Consider the following 22,505-nt stretch of genomic DNA (forward strand, 5'->3'; position numbering starts at 1 on the left):
TTAAGGAAAACGGAAGCAAGTCAAAAAAGAGGACACTCAATTTATTTTTGAATACAAAGACATGAAATACTGAAACTATATAAATTTTAGAGGAAATATTTGCAGTATTGTAGCAGCTCTCAAAGAATAGAATAATGACTGAGAAATGCAAACATGCCCAGAGACAGCTTTGGCCTTGTGAAAGTGTAGCAGTTACTGAAATAGTTTCCAGATCAGATATCAATCTCCCTCCCCAATACCCCCTAAGGAATTGTGTAACTGGTTTTAAAAACTATTTTCAGAATTACCTAGATAAAGTAACTAATTTAGATAATTGTAACTGAAAACAAAGCAAACTACTTTTGATATGGTAGAACAGATTTGTAGACTTTCTTACTAGTGGGTGCAACAGAATTAAATTGGACAAGTGCTTACAAACACACAATCCTCTTCAGTAGGTATGGACTCCTCTGCTTCAGGAAGACATTCAAGAGCATCAAAGTATAGCCATTGGACAATAGGCATAAATTTTCCAGTGCAGGCCTGTCAAAGTGAAATGGATTCTTTTGTCACAATCTTCAAAAATCAACTTATGACTGTACAGAATTAGAAGTATGCAGTTTGGTATTAAATTCCCTGAATACATTTTCAAACCTTTAAATCTGAACAAAAGTACACACAACACAATGCTAACATCAAGCTCTATTTATGCCTTCTTTTTAATGAAAATCTTACAATAAATTAACTTACCTTCATGACTTCCTGGGCTGCTAGGCCTCCAATAAATGCATTGATAGGAGCAAGGTCTCCTGCTGACACATAGGATAACTTCTTTAACAGGGTTTCATCAAGCTGCTCTTGTTTAGCACTTCCAGATAGAGCAGCTATTGATGGATTTGGCAATGGACAGCAGCTCTTCAGCATCTGACTATAAAAAATAAACATTCATAGTTGTACATCTTTTATATTATTTTATATATATATATAATATATATATAGATATATATATATATTCTATATATAATATATATATATATATATATATATATATATATATATATAATATAAATATATACACACACCACACATACATACATACATATATTTGCAGCTGGAGATCCACAAAGGGAGAAAATGAATCATGTAGTGTTCTCCCTGGCGTCTTTTAGCCAGGCGCTCCACCCGGCTAATTTAGTTCAGCACCCGGCTGCCATCTCATATAATATTGCGAGATGACAGCCACAGATCTACAAGCAGATCTAATGATCTGCAGAGATAGCAAGGGACGAACGGGCGGGTGGGCAAATATTTTAGAAGCAGGATCGCATCTGGCCAGGGGAGAGGTGCGTGGCGGAATGTTGCTGTCACTCGATGCTGAACAAGCTAATAGTGGGGACGAGGCGGAGTGGAGGTCACAAGCAAAGAGTATGGGGAGGTGGGCAGGCGAGAGGAGGACTGATAAAATAAAAAAAAAAGTCTAGTGGAACCAGCCTGTCAGATATCAGAAAAAGGGCGTCAGGAAGTGACATCTCTGTTCTCAGTGTCAGTGCATTCTGTAGCGTACAGCTGCTCTCTTCTTGTTCAGTACTTTAGCAAACCAATATATATATACACATTTGTTTAAGCATTAGGGTGAGTTTTGTGTGCACAAATCCTTGTTATACTCACTGTGGTTCCTGTTAAAGTGACTCCCTCTACCTTTTTTAATATTTGCTCATATTTAGACCTGCGTCCATATTGCAAAAAGTGTGCAGAAACCCTTGCAGCACACACTGTGTCCTGAGCAAAAGTTTTGTCACTGAATTGCTGAGGGTTTTTGTTAAAGTGACCCATCTGCCATTCCTTTTTTTGTTCATATCTTGCCCTGCCGTAGTGCAAGTGTGCATTGAATATTCCAACAGGCTCCCACTTTCCCACTCAAAAGTCTTATTCATAGGTACTTTGAATTTTTCCCAAATGTTTTACCAACATGAGTAAAAAAAAAAAAGTGTTCAGAAAACACTGCTCAGTTTTTTCAGAAAAGAGATGCCACAAACTAATGACAGTGAAGTGTCAACTCCTGATGTGGCAATTTCAGACAAAGACATTACAGAGGCTGGTCCATCAGGGGAAATCTCTTTAGGCATACACTCTGCCAATTGATAAATCTAAGCACTGCTTATCTGGCATCAACCAACAATGGTTTAAAGATTTTGATTGGCTAATGGTCAAAGGAAATGGTATGTGGTGCTCACTGTGCATGAAATATTCAAACACACACACCCCCCAAGGAGGGAGTTACCTTGGGTAAACGTGCCATGCACAAGAATTCGAAAAGAAAGCTTGCTGGACCATGAAAAAAAGTAAACCCCCCCCAAAAAAAAGTACATAAATATAATCCATTAAAAATCAATAAGAAGTGGGAATAAAAATCAATAAATAAATCCATTGGTTCTGTACATTAATAACAATGAATTTTAAAAGAAACTACTCAGATGCAGTTGAAGTGCAGACTTTCAGCTTTAATTCAGTGGGGTGAACATTTTATTTCCAGTTATTTAATTTGAAGGGATTGTGGTTAAAAAAAATGCTTAGTTGCATCACATTTTTATGCAATCGGTTTTGTTCACCCCACTGAATTAAAAGTTGAAAGTCTACACTTCAACTGCATCTGAGTTGTTTCATTTTAAAATTCATTGTGGAATGTACAGAACCAAAATTAGAAATAAGTTCTCTCTGTCCAAATATTTATGGACCTAACTGTACATATACACGTATATTATATATATATATATATATATACACATGCATACATACATACATATACATGCATACATACATACATACATACATATGGCTAAGGTGGCTAAGTCAGTGTGATGACGGGGTTATTGGGTGTACAGTTTATTATGAACATGTTTTTCTTAAGTTTGCATATGCTGGATTTATGTCCAAGTGTCTGTTGATGGCGTTCTCATTTGATAGCCAAGATTCGGCCAGCTCTCTGGCACTTTTAGTACTGGCCTTAAATTTTACTTGTACATTGTCCCAGTTAAATGTATGTCCTGTTGATTTAGTATGCGTATAGATCAATGGTAGCGAGTCCTTTCTTTTGACGCCGTTGTGATGTTCCTGTATACGTGTTGCGATTCTTTTTGAAGTTTGTCCTATGTATATCGCAGAGCAAGAACTGCATGGAATGCTATAAACTGCGTTTCGTGTTTCTGCTGTCTATTTTTGTATTTAGCATTAAAGAAGGCCGTGGGCACAAATTGTTGTGGGTTTGTGTGCTATTCTGACGCCCGACTTGGCCAGGATGCGCACTGGTACCTTCAGACACCTTGTGTCTCCGTGGGCGCAACACCTTAAGCACCCGCCACAAGAAAGACCAATGAAGCTATTGAGAACGATCACACCCACACGTGCAGGTACGACTCCGCGACACCCCCCCCCAACTACGCCTCATTAACTCCCCGCTGGCCATGCAATCGGCGCTCACGGAGGAGAGACACGGCTCTATGGGATTTAAAACAGGCCCTTTTTTTTTGAATCCGCGGACGCCGCTAGATACCACATTCTTTTCAATCATTACTTCAGAAAATGTTAGCCCTTCAATTTTTAAATATGAAAGTAGCAGGCAAGAATGGACAGTTGCGTCAAAAATGATCGAGAAGTTAATCATACAAAGACTTCAGTCCAAAACAGATTTTACTAATACTGGCAACGACATCAGAGCTCTAAAGAGTCATTTCTAAATGTAGCCAAACTAGCTCATATTGGGCTGTGAAAGGGGGTTTTCTGCCCTTAAAAGGATGAAGACGTGTTTGAGAAATCGCAAGAATCAAAGCAAGCTAAATAACCTCATGCTGATCTTCTTGGAGGGCCCAGATCCTGGGGACTTTTGATTATGGAAAAGCTGTAGACAACTGGGCCTCTAGGAAGAAAAGAAGAATAAGTATTTAACTGAAGACACCTTCTGCATATGCAAGTTGGCTTTAAAGAATATTTTTAAATTTTTCTTCATTAGGTTTCCCATACTTTTTTTTTCTCCCCCATTGTTTTCACTTTTCTTCCCGACATTACAATACTTGTGCCTCTTGGTTTATGTCATAAAAATTGTTATTTAAAATTTTTGTTAGGGTTGCAGGATCCAGAATTGAATACTTCTTAAATTTAATAAAAATATTCTGGCACAAGTGTCAAACCTTAAAAAAGGAAGTTATCTTGAGCAATGGAAAATAATTAATAATAATTAACTAATAAAAATAGTGCACAGTTTAATTTTCCCACCGCACGACCTCAAATTTCCCTGGTCCCGCGCCGGGCTAATTTTTCATGCCACCCAGCCGGGAAAAAATTTCTGGGAAGAACACTGACGTAGTCATAAAATAGTTTTTATTCCTGAGCTTTCAGCCCCTTGCCAGGGGCCTTCAGAGGATAATGCTTAGACTTACAAGAATCAAAGGCAATATATAGCAAAAATTAGGTGGGGGGGTGGCGGGATAGCTAAGTCAGTGTGTTCGGGGAGGGGGGTGGGGGTGTATTGGTTGTAAAAGTTTCATTTATTATGAACATGTTGTTCCTTAAGTTTGCATATGCAGGGTTTATGTCCAAATGTCTGTTAATGGCATTCTCGTTTGATAGCCAAAAATATATATACACACACACACACACACGCATATATATTTATTTATTAATACAGGTGCTGGTCATAAAATTAGAATATCATGACAAAGTTGATTTATTTCAGTAATTCCATTCAAAAAGGGAAACTTGTATATTAGATTCATTCATTAAACACAGGCTGATGTATTTCAAATGTTTATTTCTTTTAATGTTGATGATTATAACTGACAACTAATGAAAGTCCCAAATTCAAGTATCTCGGGAAAATTAGAATATTGCGAAAAGGTTCAATATTGAAGACACCTGTGCTAGACACTCAGAATCAGGCTAATTAACTCAAAACACGTGCAAAATGCCTTTAAATGGTCTCTCAGTCTAGTTCTGTAGCTACACAATCATGGGGGAAGACTGGCTGACTTGACAGTTGTCCAAAAGAAGACACTGACACCTTGCAGCAAGGAGGGCAAGACACAAAAGGTCATGCTAAAGAGGCTAGCTGTTCACCAGAGCTCTGTGTCCAAGCACATTAATAGAGAGGCGAAGGGAACGACAAGATGTGGTAGAAAAAAGTGTACAAGCAATAGGGATAACCGCACCCTGGAGAGGATTGTGAAACGAAAACCGCATTCAAAAATGTGGGGGAGATTCACAAAGAGTGGACTGCAGCTGGGAAGTCAGTGGCTTCAAGAACCACCACGCGACAGACATATGCAAGAACATGGGGTTTCAGCTGTCGCATTCCTTGTGTCAATCCACTCTTGACAAGAGACAGCGTCAGAAGCTTCTCGCCTGGGCTAAAGACAAAAAGGACTGGACTGCTGCTGAGTGGTCCAAAGTTATGTCTCTTGATTGAAAAGTAATTTTGCATTTCCTTTGAAATCAAGGTCTCAGAGTCTGGAAGAAGAGAGGAGAGGCACAGAGATCCACGGTTGCGTGAGGTCCAGTGTAAAGTTTCCAGCAGTCGGTGAGTGGGTTTGGGGGTGCCATGTCATCTGCAGATTTCATTTTCTCAACAGGACCTGGCACCTGCACACAGTGCCAAAGCTAGCCAGTACTTGGTTTAAGGACCATGGTATCCCTGTTCTTGATTGGCCAGCAAACTCGCCTGACCTTAACCCCATAGAAAATCTACGGAGTATTGTGAAGAGGAGATATGCAATACGCCAGACCCAACAATTCAGAAGAGCTGAAGGCCACTATCAGAGCAACATGGGCTCTCATAACACCTGAGCAGTGCCACAGACTGATCGACTCCATGCCATGCCGCACTGCTGCAGTAATCCAGGCCAAAGGAGCCCCAACTAAATATTGAGTGCTGTACATGCTCATACTTTTCATGTTCATACCTTTCAGTTGGCCAACATTTCTAAAAATCCTTTTTTTGCATTGGTCTTAATTGATATTGTAATTTTCCGAGATACTGAATTTGGGACTTTCATTAGTTGTCAGTTATAATCATCAACATTAAAAGAAATAAACATTTGAAATACATCAGTCTGTGTGTAATGAATGAATCTAATATACAAGTTTCACTTTTTGAATGGAATTACTGAAATAAATCAACTTTGTCATGATATTCTAATTTTATGACCAGCACCTGTACATACACACACTGCCCTCCATAAGGTTTGGGACACATTTTTCCTTGATTTACCCTTCTGTTCCACAGTTTAAAATAACATCAAATCATTCAGACGTGACTAAAGTGCAAACTGCAGACTTTACGGGTATCTGCATACATTTTACTCACACCATGTAGAAATTACACTTTTTATAAATGATCTCATCATTTCAGGGCACCATAATGTTTTGGAAACAGCAGCAACACATATTTTAAAGCTGTCATATTTAGTACACTGTTGCACACCCCTTGCATGCAATGACTGCTTGAAATCTGTGATTTATAGATATCACCAGGTGCAAGCCTCTATTGCAGCCATCTTCAGTTCTTGCTTGCTCTGGGACTTGTCTCCTTAGGTTTTGTCTTCAGCATGTGGAAGGCATGTTATATTGAATTTAAACTGGGTGACTGGCTTAGCCATTGAAGAATTTTCCATTTTTTTCACTTTGATAACTTGTGTGTTGCCTTAACAGCATGTATGGGACCATTATCTTATTGTAAGATGGCAAGCCATTCAATAAGTTTGGAAGCATTTACTAGAACTTCAACAGATAAGATGTTTCTATACACCTCAGAAAGCATTGTGCCACTGCTGTCATTTGTTACATCATCAATGAACATTAGTGTGCCAGTACCTGTTACAGCCATAACACCTTAACAACGGTGTTTAAGAAAAGAGATGGACTGCTTTGGATCTTGGGTAGTTCCTTTTCGACTCCACATTTTGCTCTTACAATCACTTACTAGTCTCTGACACATACACATCTGCCTCCGGAAGATTATTTACAGATACCTCTAATGGCTTTATTCTTGTTTTTCAGCTCTTAATGACTGCTCTGACTTTCATTGGCACAGGTTTGCCCTTATGTTGAACAATGGCAATAAGAGACTCCAAAAGGTGGAAGGCAGGCTAGGTATCTTATGTCTACAGTAATGAAGCAATGAAACACACCGAAGTAATCACAAAGGCATGTGGAGCCAATTGTCCCAAATATTATGGTGTCCTGAAATTGAGGGGACCATGTATAAAAAGTATTGCAAGTTCTACACTGTGTAAATGTATGCAAATACCATTAAATGAAAGTCTGCAATGTCCACTTTAATCAGGTCTCTGATTTATAACTTTGAACTGTGGAGCAAAGAAAATCAAGGAAAAATGTGTCATTATCCCAAATGTTATGGAGGGCACTATATATAAATATACATATATATAATGCAAATTTGACTGACTCACTCACTTTTACTTGTTGATATTTGTCAGTCATAATGCTGTAGTGAGTAGGCAATTCTTAGGGATTGCGTCTTTTTCTCTTCTGAGCACCAAGAAAGAAAGGAAGAAACTGTGTACAGATTTACAGCTGCTGCTTTATGCAAATTAAGGCCACTATCAGAAGCAAAGGGAAAGGACAAGAGTTCCACAAAACTCAAAGAAAAATCGGGAGTGATTAGAAAATTGTGTCCTTGGGCACACGCAGTAATTCTTCAGTAAACTTTTCACTCTTAACACTGCTGCATAAAGTACATACAAATTCGATGGGGTGTGGCCCACTTCAAACGCTTATTACAACATAAGCCAGGAATGATGGCATGCCTTGGCAAGCTTTAATCCTTTCTTAGCTTAGTAAACAAGTCCCCTGCGGACAGGACATAGAGGAGGCAGACATTGAATTGTTGCAATAAAAACATTTCTTAATGTACCTGTGAGTACTCCCCACAGGATCTCCAGCTGAGTATTATTTTATCAGGCCCCCAAAACACACAAATCGAATGTTAGTGTAGTCAGATGGCCACTAGTAATATGGTTCTGCTTCAAGCACTGGGACATTGTACAAGCATGGGCCGATGGCATGCCTTGGTCAGATTAAACACTTGCACAGCACAGTAAGGCGGTCCCCTCATGGACAGAACACAGAGGAGGTGGATATTGTACACAGTTCACAATAATATTTCTTTTCATCTGTTTTTAATTCTGTAAAATGGTTAAAACTTTCAATTCATTGCATGCCCCAAGAAAATGTGCAGCCTGTAAAAATCAATACTGTATGTAAAAAGTTAAAGTAAATCATGACTCTGTATATATTGCCTTAGATCTAAACCCTCCAAAATTTTGCCAATGGTACAAGATTACAGAGCAAAACGTTATAATCAGTTTTGTAAAACTACCTTTTTTGTAGGATGTGCTATAGGGTAAAATTATATGTATACCCCAAATTCCCTTTATTCCTTCTAATTACCTGTTTGTATTCAAAAGAATATAGTCACTTATAAAATCTGTTTCCAATGACCATTAAGAAGTCAAGGTCAGTCAGCACACATGTTTCACTCATGGGCAACTGTATGTAGCATGTTCAAGACTAAGGAGCTCCAATGAATTCACAATATCAACCTCTGGTTTTTTTTTTTTGGTTTGTTTTTTTTTAAAAAAAAAAAAAAAGGTAAATTTTGCATACAAAAAAGTAAAGTAAGCTACATAGTTAGCTTCTGATACATCCGATTAAAAGCACTAAAACTGAGGTACACAGCAGCTGACATCAGGGGTAAACATGATAATGCACACTATTCTTCTGGTGTACAGCTCATTCTTTTATGCTTCTTTAATAATAGGGTGTTGTACCGCGTTAGCCCTTATGGATGAAATGAGAAGTCAGGCAAAATGACAGCTTTTACTGGCTAGCTAAAAAGATTACAATATGCAGCTGTAAGGGCAATTCGGGCCTCTTTTTTAGGCAAGATGTAATCTTGATTACATCATGTTTCTTTAATGTCATTTAAAGACTCGTAATAATTTACCTACCACATGCAGGATACTATCAAAATTCTGCCCATAGAGTGCTAGGGTGATTATTTAAATAAATTACTAGGGTGATTATTTTAATTTACTTTCCCAAGTTTCTTACTTTTAGTAGCTACTATACATTGGGTACATTTTTGTCTTGTGAATTTCAAAGTGCTCTATAGTGTGTTGTTTCAAATCACTTAATGGTCCATTTTGGCAGACTGTATATGGCAGTTGCACGTGATGTAAGCATGGCAGCTTTAAAAGGGTCAAGACAGTCACTTTAGTTTCACCATGACCGATTTCCTACTGGCATACTTTTTCAGACATGGTTCTCAGACATGGTTCAATTAGCTTTACTGGTAAAAATGGAAACCTAATTAAATGAGCGGTGCATCACTAAGGTATGCATACATACACACAGCCAATAGCACTTACAGTACCTTATTCCAAGGCTTTGGCATTCTGTCATGTTGTTTTGCAAAGTGGCGGAGGGCCTGGAACCCAATATGTAGCTGACCTGGGCGGTCAAACTTAGCAAAGTCGGTCATGATAAAGTCTGGTTCAGCCATTGAAGATGACAAGGGTTTCTAAAGAAATTAAACAAAAAAGCACAGTAAGTGTTTTTTCACATTAGTCCTTGGTCTAAATCCAAGTTTCTTAAACAGCAACAAATGATGCTCAGTACCAAAGTACCAATGCCAGTCCTGTAACAAACATTACAAGTGTTAAGAAGAAAGGACAACGTAGTATTGAGAAGCAAGTCTTTAAGAAGACTGGAAAGTGAATTTATTCAGAGCATTTTAGCAGTTTATGGTTGATCCAATTACAACTCTCAACAAGCTTTGAAATAAAACCCAAAAGTGCACTCAAACATCTTGAATGTGTTTGTGAACTTTTGTATACGCATATATTTTCATAAATATTACATAAAAATACACACACAAATACAGAAACACACATGGTTGAGCATTAAGGCCTGTAAATAATTTTACAGTATTTTTAGGCTACTTCATGATATCTCAATATTTTGAAACATCCTCTAAAGCACTTTATAAATGCTCGATTTAATCGTTTGATTCATACATACAAACATACAAATATGATGATTCTAGTACTCTCTGCAGGCTGAAATGTGTGCATTAAAGCAGCATAAGACAAAACCTGTATTTGCTTGTTTATTATAATATCTGGATATCTGCTATGTCCCAATCTTCAGGTTGACCACTGAAGTATTGGAGCTGCATTACTACATGCACTAATTGGAGAAGGATCTGATCATCAGTTGTCGGGAAACAGACAACTTGTTTTATTTGGTAACATTATGCTTTAGGTCAGCTTCTATTTCATTGCAGTTACCACTGTCATGGTCAAACTATCCAACATACCAGAGTACAGTCTTTTGGTCCCACGAGAGTTTCCAGCTCAGCCAGCACCCATAAACATATCAGAAACAGGAGAGTCACAAATCCTTTGGGATATGCTACAATCAATATAAACAGTGCTGGATGGAATAATGTTTAAGCCTAATGTTTAATCTGAAGGAAATGACTCAAGTAGACAACAAATACAGGAAAACATAACTAAACCACAAACTGACTATAGCACAAAAGACCATACACGTATACAGTAGTCATATGTTCCATATCTCATGTCAGCTGTGCAAGAGTTTCAACAAGTGCAACTGAAGAAACTCGAGATCAAAGTGGTAAGAAATCTGTCTGTTCATTTGACATTAATTACAAGACAATAAATACTAACATGTTTTAATGTAACTAGCCAGGACATTAATCTCTGACTCAAGTTTTTGCACTGGGTCCTGCACCCATTTACTTTGGGAATGTTACTATAAATTCTAAAATATAAAACCTAAGTGTTTTAGGCAAATTATAAAATTAATTGCATCTTACTGTTTCATAGATAATGAAGATTAATTTTAAAAAATTGCCCTTAAAGGGGAAAAATGAGCAATTTCTATAGTTACCACAAAGGTTTATATAGCACCACCACAGCCAAAGCAAGCAATAGCTTTGGAAGTAACAGACTTACAAAGCTGATCTTCTTGGGCATCTTAACTTGCGTGACAATTCCTCCTCGAACATAATCTGAAAAACTGCTGGTATCACAAATACTGAATGTGTAAGGACCTACAAAGAGAAATATAATCTTTAGAATAGTTATTTTTATGATTAATCCTTAAAGTTCAAACTGTTAATATGTATTTTTAAAATAATAAGCCTAGATTCACAATTGAGTGAAAAATTAACTGGCACACTTCTTGTAGTGTTAAAGGAATGGGTAACCAGGAAAAATATATTTGTTTGGGTACTTATCCAGTTTGCTCTTTAGTAGTGGCTGGGAAAAAAATTAATCTCAGGTTTTCATGAAGAATGCTGATAAAGGTTACGATGGAATGGGTGCTCATGCTGTAAAACAGCTAATACCAAAACTTCTAAATGGAAAATCTCATGTTACTCATATTGCATTATATACAGTGCATCTGGAAAGTATTCACAGTGCATCACTTTTTCCACATTTTGTTATGTTACAGCCTTATTCCAAAATGGATTAAATTCATTTTTTTCCCTCAGAATTCAACACACAACACCCCAAAATGACAATGTGAAAAAAGTTTACTTTAGGTTTTTGCAAATTTATTAAAAATAAAAAAACTGAGAAATCACATGTACATAAGTATTCACAGCCATTGCTCAATACTTTGTCGATGCACCTTTGGCAGCAATTACAGCCTCAAGTCTTTTTGAATATGATGCCACAAGCTTGGCACACCTATCTTTGGCCAGTTTCACCCAGACCTCTCAAGCTCCATCAGGTTGGATGGGAAGCGTCGGTGCACAGACATTTTAAGATCTCTCCAGAGATGTTCAATCGGATTCAAGTCTGGACTCTGACTGGGCCACTCAAGGACATTCACAGAGTTGTCCTGAAGCCACTCTTTTGATATCTTGGCTGTGGGCTTAGGGTCGTTGCCCTGCTGAAAGATGAACCGTCGCCCGAGTCTGAGGTCAAGAGCACTCTGGAGCAGGTTTTCATCCAGGATGTCTCTGTACATTGCTGCAGTCATCTTTCCCTTTATCCTCACTAGTCTCCCAGTCCCTGCCGCTGAAAAACATTCCCACAGCATGATGCTAACACCACCATGCTTCACTGTAGGGATGGTATTGGCCTGGTGATGAGCGGTGCCTCATACCAAAGAGTTCAATCTTTGTCTCATCAGACAACAGAGAATTTTCTTTCTCATGGGTCTGAGAGTCCTTCAGGTGCCTTTTGGAAAACTCCAGGCGGGCTGCCATGTGCCTTTTACTAAGGAGTGACTTCCGTCTGGTCACTCTACCATACAGGCCTGATTGGTGGATTGCTGCAGAGATGGTTGTCCTTCTGGAAGGTTCTCCTCCATACAGGCCTGATTGGTGGATTGCTGCAGAGATGGTTGTCCTTCTGGAAGGTTCTCCTCTCTCCATAGAGGACCTCTGGAGCTCTAACAGAGTGACCATCAGGTTCTTGGTCACCTCCCTGACTAAGGCCCTTCTCCCCCGATCGCTCAGTTTAGATGGCCGGCCAGCTCTAGGAAGAGTCCTGGTGGTTTCGAACTTCTTCCACTTACGGATGATGGAGACCACTGTGCTCATTGGGACCTTCAAAGCAGCAGAATTTTTTCTGTAACCTTCCCCAGATTTGTACCTCGAGATAATCCTGTCTCGGAGGTCTACAGACAATTCCTTTGACTTCATGCTTGGTTTGTGCTCTGACATGAACTGTCAACTGTGGGACCTTATATAGACAGGTGTGTGCCTTTCCAAATCATGTCCAATCAATTGAATTTACCACAGGTGGACTCCAATTAAGCTGCAGAAACATCTCAAGGATGAGCAGGGCAAACAGGATGCACCTGAGCTCAATTTTGAGCTTCATGGCAAAGGCTGTGAATACTTATGTACATGTGCTTTCTCAATTTTTTATTTTTAATAAATTTGCAAAAATCTCAAGTAAACTTTTTTCACGTTGTCATTATGGGATGTTGTGTGTAGAATTCTGAGGAAAAAAATGAATTTAATCCATTTTGGAATAAGGCTGTAACATAACAAAATGTGGAAAAAGTGATGCACTGTAAATACTTTCCGGATGCACTGTACATTAGTTATTCAGTCATATGCTCACAATGTGCAAAACCTGTTTATTTTTTGCTAAAATATTGTTTTAATACTCCAGGAAAATCAGCACAGGGCATGGAAAGGAAATATGCTCACAAAGGGTTGAGGATTGAGGACTCTTGACCAGTAAATGAAGGGGAGAGGTGCATTTTCAATTCAAAATCTCATTTCCATGTGAACATGTTTCTTGTTCAAATTCTGTATGAAAATGTATGCGTTTTGCATGTAGTGAGCATATACTGTATGAGTGGTCTAACAAACACGTCCTTCACACTGCCAGCTAGGTAAGACATTCATTGAACCACCTTAAAACAGTGGGACGAGAAGGAATTCAGCCTTGTCGAGGCACTTTAAAGTGAAACCTCCTTTGAACATCAGTTACAGAATTGGGTACTGTATCCGTAAAGGCAAACATATGATGAAGCACAGAGCAATTGCTCTTGGCCAATTAAACTGCATTTAGCATATTTAGTGCTATAGCAATATTGTACAACTCCATAAAACTCACTCATTCTTCATTATACCTTGAAAACTGTCACATTCTTGTCCTATACCGGTTTTCATTTGGACATTTCAATTTGGTGTAGTGACCCCTTCACTTCATAAGCTCATCTATCATTTCAACCTCTCCTCATTTCTTACACCCGTCTTTGCTGTCAGTCTTCTCAAACTGGCTGTTTAATAAGTTGGGAGAATGAAGGTGGGAAATAGTTATTACACACTGCTCAAAAATTGTAAGGGAACACTTAATCATGACAGTTAACACCAAGCCAATTGAGCTTAAGGGATACCAATCTATCCAGTTAGTAAGAATAAGCGATTGTCAATCACGTTGACCTGGTTTGGTGCAAATGAAAGTGAGATTATGTGCACTGGAGAGGCAACAGCAGGACAACCCCCAAAAAGGGAATGGTTTTACAGGTGGTGGCCAAAGACAATTGCTCTCTCCTTATCCTTCCTGACTGATTCTTCTCCAATTGTGCGTTTTGCTAGTGTAACTGTCACTACTGGTAGTATGATGCAGTTCCTGCAGCCAATTCATGTTGCATAGTTATTACAGCTCCTCCAGGGTGACACACCCATACATGTTGTCACAACGAAGCTTGTTGTGCCTTCCAGTACAGTCTTAAAAGCATGGAGGACATAGCAGGAGAAGAGCCGTTACATGAGGACAGCTGGACAGGGCTGTAGAAGGGCATCAACCCAGCAGCAGGATTGGCATCTGCTCCATTTTGAAAAAAGGAACAGGAGGAACACTACCAGAGTCCTGCAAAATGATCTCCAGCTGGTTACTGATGTGCATGTTTCTGACCAAACTGTCAGAAACAGACTTCAAGAGTGTGGAATAAGGTACCAACATCCTCTAATGGAATCTGTGCTCACAGACCATCACCGTGTAGCTCGCCAGAGCAGTGCTTCCCAAACTCGGTCCTGGGGACCCACTGTGGCAGCAGCTTTTTGTTCCAGCCAGGTTCTGTTTTTAACTGGATTTCTGGGCTAATTAAGTTAACTGTTTTTCCCACATTCTGTGCTTTGGGAACAATATAAAAAGTAGAAAACTAAGTTAGGTAAAAAATAAATAAATAAATATTAAAATGTACCGAGCAGTTATATGCGAAAGTATTTTTTTTCTTGATTTTCATTCTGCTTTTCCAGGTGTTCTAATTGTTTAATTAATCCATTATTTACTAATTAGTGGGTCTAACACTTAAGTAGTTGCAGCCTTTGATTATTCAGTGTTGCTTGCCAGGGTGTCTGCTTTGCTCATTTTTAGTCGTCATTAATAAGATACCATGAAGGGGAAAAACTGCACAGAGAAAGGGCAAAATATAATGAAATCAACAAAAGAGTTAAGCATTTAAATCTAGTGTGTAAGAGCCATTTGCTAGTTATTTAAGTTATATTAAATGTTTGCCTATATACAGTATCAGTGCATAGTCTACGGGAGGTTCTTATCCTCACAAGTTGAATTGAATTGGTATATTCTACCTATTCCTTGCCTCTCAAACTATAGATTAGCCTCGGTTAGTAACCTGCCTTGCCGTGTGTAAGGCATGGAGGCATTACGGGTTTAAACCGTGCCTTACGTGCTCAATAGTATGAAAGTTAACATGCTCTATTGAATGTGCAGTGCCGTACGTTTAGAGCGTACTGAAGGCGAAGTAAAGCATCTTTAAGTATAGAAACAACTGAAGTTTGACAAGAAAAGCTAAGTTTAGAGAACAAACATTTTTTTCTAATTTTTTTACCTTTTATTCTACATGTGAAACCTATTTTCTTTATTCTTGTGTGGACTATTTGCCTTGAATTTTCACTAAATCTTTAAAAACAAACTTTTTGATTGAGAGATTTCTTTCAGCACACATTTAACTCGTGCTTGATCCTGCTTTATTCACCAGCAGCTACACATAGCAAAAGCAGAAATATTTCTAAATGTCTTATAAATGTGGTGCTTTTCTGAATGTAGAACAACAGAAAAAACTACCAGCTAATTAAATGAGATCAGTGTTATCAGGTGTTGTCACCGATTATGAATCTGGTTGGAACAAAAACCTGCAGCCACAGTGGGTCCCCAAGACCGAGTTTGAGAACCCCTGGACCAGAGAATACCACAATTGGCAGCTCAGCCATTGTTGCCCTGTTTTCCTCATGGATGAAAACAGGTTCACACTGAGTACATGTGAAAGAATATGGAGACACCGTGGTGAATCTTATGCAGCCTGGAACATCATCCAGCATAACCAGTTTGGTGGTGGGTCTGCGATGGCCTGGGGAGGTATATCCTTGGAGGTTCGCAAAGACCTCCAAGCACTAGGCAATGATACCTTGACTGCTGTTAGCTACCAGGATGAAATCCTCAAAGCCACCGTGAATTATGTAGAAGGAGGATGACATTGATTGGCCCGCATGTTCCCCAGACCCAAATCCAATTGAGAAACTCTGAGATCCTATCTACTGATGCAGTCAATACTGCCAAGTAGTGCCACAGACTGTTCAGGAGCTCACTGGGATCTAGGTCTGGACAGGACACCATCTGCTATCAGGAGGAGCCATACACACTAGTGAAGTCACATTACGAGTTGGCGTGATGAAATTCACGCAAGCTGGATAAACCTGTGATTTCAATTTTTGACTTTGATTTTCAATGTAATGTTGAAACCAGCCCTCAATGTGTTGGTGATTTTGGTTTCCACTGACCATCGGTACATCATGTTGTTCTCAACAAATTACACAGTATTGCTCAAAGACTTTCTAGTTTAATATTTAATTTATTGAAATCTGATGTGCGATTTAAGTGTTCCCCCAATTTTTTTTTGAGTAGTGTATTTAAGTTATCCGTGATTTGTCAACAACTCTGTTTTACATACTAGTGCTACAAATACTATGCTAAATAGTGGGTGGCATATCACTCAACACAGAATTCTCAATTTGATGAACTCTTCAATTTTATTACACAATCATATGGTGATCCCCCACAGGCATAACCATGACCCATAATTCAAGAAACACTTATCTATGCCAAATAACAGAAACAACCTAAACATATACTTTATTTATAGGTTTCTGTTACTAGATTGCACATAAACTCTTTCCTGATTGGCTGTGTGACTATACCTTGCCAAAAGGACCTGTAGTGGACTGGCTCCCTGTCACCCTAGACTGGGCAGATTAAATTCATCCCTCAGCATATGCAGGATGAAATGTACTTATATCTGCTCAATTTTTGTCACTTGATTGCTATGCAAGTACTTAACCTCTTCCAAATTAGCTATCATAAGATGATTAGAGCACACGTGTGCATAATTTTACTGACTGCAAATAGGCAATATCTTTGAGAAACAATTCCATTTTTTTATGAAGTAGCACAATATTTATTTTTTTTTTTGAGTGGCAGAAATTAGTTTCCGTAACATGCAACAACTTTACATAGAAACACCATGCAAGGCATTTCCAAAGAACTCAAGTCTTCATGCCCCTATAAAGCACTCTTATGCTTTTTTTCCTAATTACAGTAAAATATGTAGATTTCATAAAGGTCAACCACATATAAAATGATTTAAGTAGAGAGTTTGAATGAGACAGGTGCAAAATTCAGCTTAAGACGAGATGCAAGGCAAAAAAAGCATCCATTATTGCCTCATTTATTCGATTAAGAAATTAGTTAAAAAACAACACAATTTATGATTGCATTGAGGCCATAACTGTATGTCTAATCAGCTGTGCACTGCAATCATTTAAACTTGTATAACATATTTGAATGAGCCAAATGGAAATGACAGAAAGGCTAATTACGTTTTAATGCTAGAAGCATACAAAGGAGGTTTCATTTCATTCTCTGAAAATAATGGACATAGCAGGGCTCGTTCACCCAATCATCTGTCTTTTCCCCCCCAACTGGTTATCAGAGTCTTTAGTTTGGCTACAAAAATGTCGAAATGAGCAGCTCTATATGTTGAACTCCAGAATAAATTTTATTTTCAGTTTTAAAACATCCACAGTGTCTAGACATTCATTTGGCTTAGCTCAATGTTTTGAAGCATGAGGCAGACCACTCTATTAATAAAATCTCAACTGTGTTAATGGAAGCACATAATACAGCAAATGACACAAATTTAGTTTATATTGATTGAAGTATGTGGTTTTATACACTACTACATTTGTGTAGATTGTTGAATTTTTGAAACTAAAGTAATGCAACTAAACTGTGATGAAAGTACGGCAAGCACATATGACAAACATTTGATTAGTATGAAATGGAGCCAGCCTACAGTAACTAACGCATGTACAATTAGCATAGTTCAGCAGCTAATTCTGGTTTAGTATAAACAGGTTAAGTAAAAGTCTTAGAACTTATTTGCAGCACTTTTAACACTAGAATCCCTGAAGCCTACAAAAAAACTCATAATCCCGGGCCACCTTAAATTCCTTTGCACTTCCTCATCAGTGTCTTTTGTTTTGTAAATGTGTCGATCAGCACAAGCAGCAAACAGCCTGCTATCCCATCATAATAATAATAGCAGCTCACTACTCAAAACACAGCGCGCCCAGTCTCAAACCCAGTACCTTTGAATTATAAGGCAGCAGTTCTTACCTCTACATCATTCAAGAATACATATCAACTTCCTGTTGATTGGCATTTGAGCTTGGGTTTTTAACTCATTGACAGCAACATGTAAATTGAATGCTTTTTTTCCCCTTTGGTTATATTCTTGAATAAATGCACACGTTTATTTGATATTTGGACTAGAGTCTTCACACATTATAAACTTCACGTCATTATTAGTATAACATGAAAAAAAGTTTCTGCTTTAGGTATTCTGAAAGAATAATTTTAGGGTAACTTATCTTAAAGAAATAGCATAAAGGGTTAATAAATGTGAGAAACCAAATAAACGTCAAGCGATTGGTTCAGGAAAAATACTAAGATGGTCAAGTAAATAAAGAATGTACCAGAAGAAAGGCTGATGTAATATACAAAATGTATTGAAGGATGACTAAGAAATCAGCAGATGTACTACAAGCAACAAGTATGGACAATTGTTATATGCACAGAAATCTCAAGGGTGGTGGCGCATCTCAAAAGGTAGAAGAACCACCAGAATAGAACAGACTTTTATTTTACAGTGATCCCTCGCTATATCGCTCTTCATCTTTCGCGGCTTCACTCCATCACGGATTTTAAATGTAAGCATATGTGAATGTATATCGCGGATTTTTCACTGCTTCGCGGATGTCTGCGGTCTACAGTACGTGCGCTTCCTCATGATTTGCCCATTTGAATTCAAACAAGGGACACATTTGACTTCAAACAAGGGACGCTATTGGCGGATGGCTAAGAAGCTACCCAATCAGAGGACGCGGTTAAGCTCCTGGGTGCTGACTGGCTCAGCGACGGGGAGCGCAGAATTCGAATTCGATTTCGCTTAAAGCCGGCATCTCATCTCATCTCACTCATTCAGCATCAACGTTTTGCTTTGTGCGTACTGTAGTCAAGCTCTTCGTTATGTCTACAAAGCGATCTTCTCCTGCTACTGGGGCCGTGCCGAAGCGCCAACGGAAGATGCTAACAATTGCTGAAAAGGTGAAATTGTTGGACATGTTGAAGGAAGGGAAAAGCTACACCGCTGTAGGACGCCACTACGGTATCAACGAGTCCATGGTTCGTTATATTAAGAAGGAGGAAAAGAACATACGATCTACGGCCACAGTGTCCTTTAACCAGGAGGCGAAACGAAGTGTAAGTGGACGTAGTAAGGCGGTAGTCCGGATGGAATCTGCGTTAGGGATTTGGATCGAAGACTTCCGGAAGAAAAACATCCCCGTGGACACCAATATCATCCGACAAAAGGCCAAGCAACTTTATGATAGGTTTGCGGATGCCGGAGATGCTACAGACGACGACGACCCTCGACCTGGAACTTTTGCTGAATCCCCCAGCGAGAGCCGTGAATTTACTGCAAGCAAGGGCTGGTTTGAAAAATTTAAGAAAAGGTTCAACTTGGCCAGTGTTAACCTGCAAGGAGAGAATGCCTCCGCGGACAAAGCCGCAGCCGAGAAATTTGTCGCCGACACGTTCAAGACGATTATTGAGGAAGGCGGATATCAGTCTGAAACCGTGTTTAATATGGATGAGACGGCCCTATTTTGGAAGCGGATGCCATCTCGTACTTTTATCACAAAGGAAGAGGCAAAAGCCCTGGGGTTTAAGGTGCACAAAGATCGCATCACGCTGGTCATGTGCGCCAATGCTGCGGGCTTTATGATAAAGCCTGGGCTCATTTATAAGTCCAAAAACCCCCGAGCCCTGAAAAATAAGAATAAAAACCTGCTGCCTGTGTACTGGATGGATGCACAACCTGAGGCGTGAATTGCGAAACGCCTAACGTCGGATTGGTTTCACCAATGTTTCATCCCGGAAGTAGAGATCTATCAGGCAGATAAAGGGCTGGATTTCAAGTCCTTTTACTTCTGGACAATGCTGGAGGTCATCCCTTGGATCTATCCTACCGAGGTGTAAAAATTGAGTTCTTGCCACCAAATACGACATCACTGATTCAGCCAATGGATCAAAGAGTTATCCGGGCTTTCAAGGCATTGTACACAAGGAACAGCCTGCAACACATGGTCGAGGCAATGGACACGGACGATGACTTTTCCCTGAAGGAGTACTGGCATAAGTACATGATCACATCGTGTATGGTGAACGTGCAGAAGGCCCTTAATGATATGAAGAAATTGTGGCCAGAAATTGTGTGCGAAAAGAAGGGCTTTTCTGCAGAAGAAATTCATGACTCAGCGGTTGACAAGGCAGTCACGCTGGCAAAACTGCTAGGAGGAGAGGGATTCAACAACATGACCAGTGATGACATCAGTGAGCTACTCGATGCCCACTCCGAGCTGCTCAGCGATGAAGATTTGGCCGAGATGACCAAGTCAGCGAGCGAGGAGGAAGATCAAGACGACCCGGCAGAGGGAGAAGACGCAGGCCTAACTTTTGAGTGTCTCGCGACCATTCTACGAATGGCAAAAGATCTGCAGACATCCGTTGAAGAATGGGACCCGCAAATGATTCGTTCTCTGCAATTTAAAAATGCTCTTGACGGCGCCACGGAAGTGTATAGGAACCTCTTACACAAATGAAAAAGCAGCGCCAGCAACTGCCCATCACGATGTTCCTTACACGGTAAAACACTGCCTAGTACGCCTTCAGTGGAAGAAGACGACGGCGCTGCTACACAGTCGCGTGAAGAGGCTCCTTTACAACAGCTGTGACAGTGCAGTAAATGTCATCGTTATCTGACAAGTTGGTGAGTACCCAAAACTATTTTTCTACGTACTTAGTACATGTATGTACGTTTATTGTAACTGTGCACACATTTTAAACAATTTTTTCCTTGCATTGTAGGTATTTATTGCCGGTGGCCTGACTATCGTAATGGCTGTAACAAATATGATATCGGAGACGCTCTACAGTTCTTTAAAATAGCATTTTGGTTTTATGTACAGCATTTACATGTTAGATTTTTCACGTATTTTTATATCACCTACTCAATTACAATATGTTTAAAACTGTTACGTATTAAATAAAACTCCTCAATGATATACGATACGTATGTTTGTGAGTACTGTAGTATATAAACTGTGTTTACATACATAATTTCAATGAATCTTACCTAATAACTAAGAGAATCTAAAGGGTTTATGCTGTATAACTGTACGGGGAATATTTATAAACCATGTGGGAGAGTTTATAAGGACTTAAAATATATAAAAATAACCATATAAACATATGGTTTCTACTTCGCGGATTTTCTTACTTCACGGGTTGCTCTGGAACGTAACCCCCGCGATGGAGGAGGGATTACTATATATAAATCATTTGGGTGTAAACCAACCAGAGTAAAATGTATGCCATTCATTGACACTGTATGTAAATTCAACAGTTTATAAAATGAATCTCTATCCTTTGACCATTCTGACCATGCTGTAACGGACTGCTTTTGAAGAATGCTCCCTCCAAGGCATTTTGCTGAGAAGTAATTAAAAGATACAATGAATAGCTTTTCTCATGCCTGATTACTGAAATGTCCTGTTAGAGGAAGTTTCATTCTTTAATAAGATGTTAAATTTCGACCACAGTATGTGTTCGGCATTTCTTACCTCACACTTCCTTTCATCCTACACTTACCCAGATCATCATAGACATGGAACACACATCAAATGCATGTATTTCAAATAATGATGTACTGTATTATTATCCTATACAACTCCAGGCACCTCACGCGCAGATAAGGAGCCTTTAGCTTGAGTTGAGAAAACATTTCTGCCCGAGTTGAACTTCGTCGTGAGGGGGGTGGGGGGGTTATGGGGGTACAGTTGGTAGGTGTGTGTGAATAGGATAGCAAGCTGCTTGTACTGAACAACACATTTACAAAACAAAAGACGTTGATGGAGAGGTGCAAGGAATTTAAGGTGGCCCAGGATTACAAGTTTTTCGTAGGCTTCAGGGATTCTAGTGTTAACTCAACAAAGGCTGTTTTCTTGAATTGAGAAGTTTGATTTCACAGGAATAAAGTTGGTACAAATGTAAAAAAAAAAAAAAAAAAGCATCAAGAGTTTATGACAATTAGTAGTGACCACTGAATGTATCCTCCATCTATGATGAAAACAAAAATCTCAAATGTCACAAACCTAACAGAATAACATGACAACTGACAAACATGATTTGAAAAATGTGTTACAAAGGCATTAAAGAGTATATGTAAATGAAAATATTTTGAATAAGTTTTGTTCTCACCAATTTATGTTGCATGTGTATAACGTTTGATTTTTTATTTTTAAGCATGGTTTA

General features: G+C 39.0%; 1 protein-coding gene across 1 annotated transcript in view; it reads right to left on the reverse strand.

Annotated features, from left to right (window-relative positions):
- Window positions 1–22,505, reverse strand: part of uba1 (ubiquitin-like modifier activating enzyme 1) — a 331,255-nt gene that overhangs the window by 121,251 nt on the left and 187,499 nt on the right. The window contains 5 exon segments of the mRNA XM_051933534.1: window positions 415–522; window positions 730–852; window positions 854–907; window positions 9,425–9,571; window positions 11,031–11,128. Coding sequence (XP_051789494.1) covers window positions 415–522; window positions 730–852; window positions 854–907; window positions 9,425–9,571; window positions 11,031–11,128 — 530 coding nt within the window.

The sequence above is a fragment of the Erpetoichthys calabaricus genome, chromosome 11 (assembly GCF_900747795.2).
Source record: "Erpetoichthys calabaricus chromosome 11, fErpCal1.3, whole genome shotgun sequence".
In the NCBI taxonomy this organism is placed as follows: Eukaryota; Metazoa; Chordata; class Cladistia; order Polypteriformes; family Polypteridae; genus Erpetoichthys; species Erpetoichthys calabaricus.